This window comes from Abrus precatorius, unplaced genomic scaffold (assembly GCF_003935025.1).
Source record: "Abrus precatorius isolate BTA unplaced genomic scaffold, Abrus_2018 Scaffold5, whole genome shotgun sequence".
NCBI lineage: Eukaryota > Viridiplantae > Streptophyta > Magnoliopsida > Fabales > Fabaceae > Abrus > Abrus precatorius.
Genome location: NW_020874395.1, coordinates 2,855,475 through 2,862,069, shown reverse-complemented (window position 1 = coordinate 2,862,069; position 6,595 = coordinate 2,855,475). Strand labels below are relative to the sequence as shown.

The 6,595-nt window shown below is 26.2% G+C and overlaps 1 protein-coding gene across 1 annotated transcript; it reads left to right on the top strand.

Annotated features, from left to right (window-relative positions):
- The first annotated feature begins 4,008 nt into the window (after window positions 1–4,008).
- Window positions 4,009–6,595, top strand: LOC113867335 (probable UDP-arabinopyranose mutase 1). The gene is made up of 4 exons (XM_027502597.1): window positions 4,009–4,427; window positions 5,119–5,369; window positions 5,471–5,639; window positions 6,015–6,595. Exons 1-4 carry the CDS (start codon window positions 4,119–4,121, stop codon window positions 6,327–6,329), a joined length of 1,044 nt encoding a protein of 347 aa, XP_027358398.1. The 5' UTR covers window positions 4,009–4,118; the 3' UTR covers window positions 6,330–6,595.

Here is a 6,595-nt window from a genome sequence, read left to right as displayed (position 1 = left end):
AATAAGTTTTATTATTTGAATTATGTTTATATTTTTATATTATTTGAAAATGAATAAAAATAAAAATAATATTAATTTTAAATGTTTATTAAAATATATTTTATATATTTAAGATAATAAATAATACTTTAAAAAACAATAATAATTATATTTTCAAAAACTAATTAAAATAATTAAATAATAAGTAAATTATTTTAGATGATTTTTAAAAACTAATTAATATATTTAAATAATAAGTATATTATTTTAGATAATAATGTTAATGCTTAAATTATTTATACTTAAAGATAATAATTATTTTTTAAAAAACTAAATAAATATATTAAATATTATTCTGTTTATTTATTTATTTAAATATGTAATTTTGACTTAATATTTTTAAATATTAATAGGATAAAATGATATTTTGAATAAAAATTTTATTTTAATTAAATTAGTTTTTTTAAAAATGACATTATTTAATATTATAATTTTTAATACCCTAAATTTTAAAACTTTACTATTATAATTTTTAATAAATTTTATTTTAGAATAAAAAATTTATTTTTAAAAAGTAAAAAAATATTAAATTATAAGTTAATTATTTATACTAGAGACAAATATTTTAAAATTAACGTTTTCATATTACTAAGGTAATATTGATGAAGACAAAATGCATTAATAAAGATGATAACAAATTCATAACAATATTAATAATTAACTATCTCCATAATGGTGGCCAGTTCCACAATAAGGGCGACGTCTGTGATGTAATGGGTTTTGTCGTTGTGGTTATTGCTCTGGGATTTCATGATCAACTTGTGGAGAATTTGGATCATCATAAAAGTCTAGTTGTTAGAATGCATTTGATGAATTACTAGGTTCATTAGCAAAATCTGGTTGATAAAGAGACTGCATGTAAGTTTGTGCTAAAGATGGAGTTGTAAAATCAAATCCAAATAAGTTTGTAAAAAAATCTTCTAATATTGTTGCAAACGAATGTCTTGTATTAATTATGTTTACTTCTAGCGTAATGTTCGGAGGAATTGATACAATCTTGTGGTACAACAGTGTGGAAGTCATACCAATTTTAAATGTGTTGGTAGTCCTTAGTTGTTGGTCGCTCCTCCTTGGATCTTGTAGTAGTAGTGGCACAGATGAGAAATAGATGAAATTGACAATGTACCATTCTATGTATTCTTATGTGTGACACAATGGGCCTTGCATTAGATGACCCGTTATTGTCAGCTTACGTCTGTTGTTCCATATTTTGATCCATTAAGCATGTCTTGTAACCTAATTTTCATCCTGTCTTTCTCTAATGTCAATTTTATAGAAGTCATTCAAATTATTTGATGGAGAAAAGACTTCTTCGAAGAGACAAAACTGTAATATTATTTATTATCTTAAATATGTAAAATAAATTTTAATAAATATTTACAATTAATATTATTTTTATTTTTATTCATTTTTAAATAATATAAAAATATAAACATAATTCAAATAATAAAGCTTATTTTATTATATATAATTAACAAAATATTTATAAATATTTATTTTAACAAAATATAAATATATAAATATAATTTAAATAATAATATTTATTTTATTATATAAAAACATAAAAAAATTTAAAAATTTAAAAATGAAAAAAATAAAAAATAAAAAAGCCAAGTCAGAATTCAGTTCCTGGGAACCGAATTCTGGGTGGCCAAATTATGGATCTATTTGGGTAAATAAATAGACCCTTGATCTATTTCTGTATTTTTTTTTTATAAATTTTTTGTAAAAATCTCATTTCTTACTATTGTTTATTTAATTTTAGATAATAATTAATAAGTATATTTTATTATATTTCAAGTATGAATTTTATTTATCGTATATAAAAGTTACAAATTTATGTTACTAAATCAATATAATAAAACGATAACAAAATAATCTTTAAAATTTAGACAACAGTTAGTAATTATTGCATATTTTAAATAGTAAATAATGTAAATTAAATATTGTCTTATTATTTTCTTTTAAAAATTTGTATAAATTATTAAAAATAGTTATAAAATTGTTCTTTAAACATATTATAATAATCTGTAACTATTGTCTGTTTTAAATTTTAATTAACAATTAACAATTGTAGTTAATTATATTTCTAACAACAAATGGATCGCAATGTCTCATTCTTTCAAGATATAAGAAAAAAATTAATAAAATATATATTAAAACACAATTGAATAATTAAAGGAAGAGTTAATATTTTTAAGAATAGTTACTAATTTAATCATATATTATTTACATAAATGAAATATTACCTAACTACATTATATTTATAAAATAGTTATTGCAATATATTGAAAAGTAATAAATTAGACTCGTTTATTATTAAATTTTTTTAACTATGTAAAGATTTGAAAACTCAAATCATAAGGACTTCATCAATATTATTACTTTTAAGATAAGTAATAGACAAATTTAGCGTACATATGCAATAATTTTTTTTTTTTTACAGTCTAAGATAACAAGTTAGGAGTAAATTTGTAATTTGAAAGCATAAAAGGTACAATCCAGGAATTTTATTTATTTTGTAAGTATTTTTCTTAATTTATTATCATAAGTATGATTTATACTTGTAAATATATTTTTTAAACAGTAATTTTTAAGTGACATCAACTATAAAAAATTAACATAAAAGGAAATTTATTTTGAAGTACTTGTTAATGGTTATAATTTTTTAAATATCTTAAAAATTAAAAATATATATGTTTTAATTAAATTACTAACTCTATTATTTAGATATATAAAATTAATAGTGATAAATCGTATGTAGCTATTTAAACTATTCATTAGTCACGATAGAAATTAACTTTATTTAATTCTTTCAATCACCTTTTCATATTGCATTGTTTAGAATCCAAATTATTACCTATCGAATTTCAATTCTTATATATTTTTAAGTTTTAATTGAGACGACACTTTCCATAGGCTCTGCATGAGAAGACTCAAAACATGAATCTGAAAATCCTTCCTTGCATGGCGGTGGTGTCACAGTTATTGCAAATCTACGTGCCCTTTTCACACAAAACCATGGATTATAAAATAATGGACGTATAAAATTAATTGGTCATCAATCATATTGCTTTTCAAATGTGTGTGGATGTACTTCTTTATATATTATATATTATAATATATGAAAGTTAAGATATAAATACTCAAATGTTACTTAAACTTCTAAAATTTGTATAAATGTTACTTAGCTTAAGATATAAGTTATGAATATAATTTTGATACACAAATTTTTTTGTCTTGTTAACTAATTAAAAATTATTAATGATATAACTTTTTAAAACAATGAGAACAAAAATCAATAATTTTTATTGACATAATAATTCATGATTAAGTAATAGTATAAAAAATCAGTATATTTCAATTGAATTCTTACTTGTATAAGCAAATTTTATTTAGTTTTATTCCTTAGTTAAATGTTGTTCAGTTTTTCTTAATTACTTGTAACCTTATACATAAGTATAAATTCATAACTTTAATAACTCTTTATTCATATACGTTAAAGTCATTGATAATAATCTTTATTTTTGTCGTGATTATTATATTAAAGGTCTTCTAAAAGGTTATAATAATGCTTATCTTATATATATGTTGTTCATATAGACATTTATTTTGTTGACAATTCCAAATTAAACCAAACAAATTTATGGTAATTTAATTCAGTTTTTCTCAACACCCAACAGCTTTAAATCAAAATATATGATTTTTTTTACCATAAGGAATGATGATCCATGTATATATGAATGGGTACCCCTCATATTGAATCCCAACCCAAACACAAAACTCTAGTTGATGCAATAGAATATGAACCTCAATCTTGTTTCTTAGTTTCTTGGTGCAACACTTATTTTGGTGTTTGTGTCTCACTTCCATCCACACAAAGTTACCACATCTCACGCAACACCTTTTGAAGAAGTCATATATAGTTACCTGAAACATTCAGACACATCAAATAACCTTAAAACCTCACACTAGTGCCGATAACTTAGGCACTGTTTCTCTTCAAAAACGCATTTTTTTCTCCATAAAGCTTCACACACACTCTCTCTCTTTGAAACTGCTACCTTAACTTTGTTGCAATGGCTGACACACCTCCATTGAAAGATGAGCTTGACATTGTGATCCCCACCATAAGGAACCTTGACTTTCTTGAAATGTGGAGGCCATTTTTTGAGCCTTATCATTTGATCATTGTTCAAGATGGTGACCCCACCAAGACCATTAAGGTTCCTCCTGGTTTTGATTATGAGCTTTACAACCGCAATGACATCAACAAGCTTTTAGGTCCAAGGGCCTCTTGCATCTCCTTCAAGGATTCTGCTTGTCGTTGCTTTGGCTACATGGTGTCTAAGAAGAAGTACATCTTCACCATTGATGATGACTGTTTTGTGAGTTTTTCCATTCTATTTTTAACTTTCTGGGGGGTCTTAGTTTTGTTGATTTGGCCAGTGTTTTGAGAGATCTTGATGTGATTTGATTCTTTTGAACTTGGTGATTAATTTCATGCCTCCATGTAATGATTTTGTTAGCAGATTCTTTCTCTGGTGCCTTGGAGATTTTGGATCTTTTTATTCTGCTTGTGTCATTGTTATTTGTTTTCAATGTGTAACTGGTGTTGCTTCTTTTCACTTTGGCCACGGCATGAGTTAGTTCCATGTTTTTATGGTTAACGTGATGATAATCTTCTTCAAGGTGTTTAGTTTGTTAGAATGATGATAATTTGCTCCTGTGTAACTTGAGATTTGGAAGTTTTAAGCATTGTTTGTGAAACCACAAGTTTTAAATTGGTCCATGTTGCCTAGTGTTAATTCTGTCTTTTATCTGTTGAATTCACGTGTCAACAGTGTTGGTTAGATTTCTAAGATTTATGTTGTATATAAAATAATGTACCTTGAATCATTGGTGGAATTCAGAGGTGCCCTGTATCTGCTGTGGACATTGGTTTTATTTACTCATTTTATAATCATGTGTTCTTACTTAATAGATTTCATTAATTTATAATTCTTACTGCTACTTATGCTTCTTTTTTTTTAAATTAAGATTCACTATTTTATTAATTATTTATTTTGTGTGGCTTAGGTTGCCAGTGATCCATCTGGAAAACAGATTAATGCACTTCAGCAGCATATTAAGAACCTTCTCTGTCCATCCACTCCATATTTTTTCAATACCCTTTATGACCCCTTCAGAGAAGGTGTAGATTTTGTTCGTGGATATCCTTTTAGTCTTCGTGAAGGTGTACCAACTGCGGTTTCACATGGACTTTGGCTTAACATCCCTGATTATGATGCTCCTACACAGCTTGTGAAGCCTCTTGAGAGGAACACTAGGTATGTGCTACATGATAATAATGATATGAACCTTAGCTAATAAAAACTAAAATTTATTAGCATATGCAAGTTTGATTCCAAGTGTTGTGATTGTGTATCAGGTATGTGGATACTGTTCTGACCATACCAAAAGGAACCTTATTTCCCATGTGTGGAATGAACTTGGCATTTGATCGTGATCTTATTGGACCAGCAATGTACTTTGGTCTAATGGGAGATGGTCAACCAATTGGACGCTATGATGATATGTGGGCTGGCTGGTGCTGCAAGGTCCTTTCTTTGCTTTATTTTCACAACTCTCTCTTTCTATTTGACCTTTTTTAGTCTTAATCAAGTTTAGTTTGGATGAAATGTTCATTAAATACTTGTAAGAGAATAAATAAGGAAGTAAAATAAATTAAATTTCTTTCAGAAGTTAAAATTATGTTATATATACCTTCAATTTTAAATAAGTTAAATGAGAGTTTATTAACAAAGTGAGGAGTATAAGTTGAACTCAGAGAAACATTATTTTTATTTCTTTTATATAAAATTTAGTAAAAACAAGTGATTATTTTTCAAAATAATTGAATTAAACAAGAACTTGGTAGTAGTTATGTGAATTATAGCACAAACAACTGAGATATTTTCATGATGATGGTTCAGGTGATCTGTGATCATTTGGGGCTAGGAATCAAGACTGGTCTGCCATATATCTATCACAGCAAGGCAAGTAACCCATTTGTAAATCTGAGGAAAGAGTACAAAGGTATATTCTGGCAGGAAGACATCATTCCATTCTTCCAGAATATTGTTCTTCCAAAAGAATGCACAACTGTTCAAAAGTGCTACATTGAACTCTCCAAACAAGTCAAGGAAAAACTTTCAAAGGTAGATCCTTACTTTGACAAGCTGGCAGATGCTATGGTCACTTGGATTGAAGCTTGGGATCAGCTTAACCCTGTTGGAGGCAAAAAATAAATCAATCATGGTTCACAGCCACTGAATTAGAAGTGGAAATTTCTGTACTTTTTTTTTTTAGTATTTCTTTTCAAGTTACAATTAATGTCACTTAAATTTTGCAGCATTGCTAGCTGTAATTTTTTTTAAACTTCATGCTTTGTGCTTAAAACAATAAAGTACAATGGTCTAATTCATTGTTTTGTTGTGATTTTTGTTCCATTGTAGAGATCACAGCAGGACCTTATCATTTGGGTTTTAATAAATTTCATTTTATCTCTCAGTGT

What these genes read in the sequence shown, in the direction of transcription:
- LOC113867335 (XM_027502597.1), top strand. Translation starts at nt 4,119, where the DNA reads ATGGCTGACACACCTCCATTGAAAGATGAGCTTGACATTGTGATCCCC. An exon ending in CCATTGATGATGACTGTTTT is followed by an intron (nt 4,428 to 5,118) that starts GTGAGTTTTTCC and finishes TGTGTGGCTTAG; the next exon opens with GTTGCCAGTGATCCATCTGG. An exon ending in CCTCTTGAGAGGAACACTAG is followed by an intron (nt 5,370 to 5,470) that starts GTATGTGCTACA and finishes ATTGTGTATCAG; the next exon opens with GTATGTGGATACTGTTCTGA.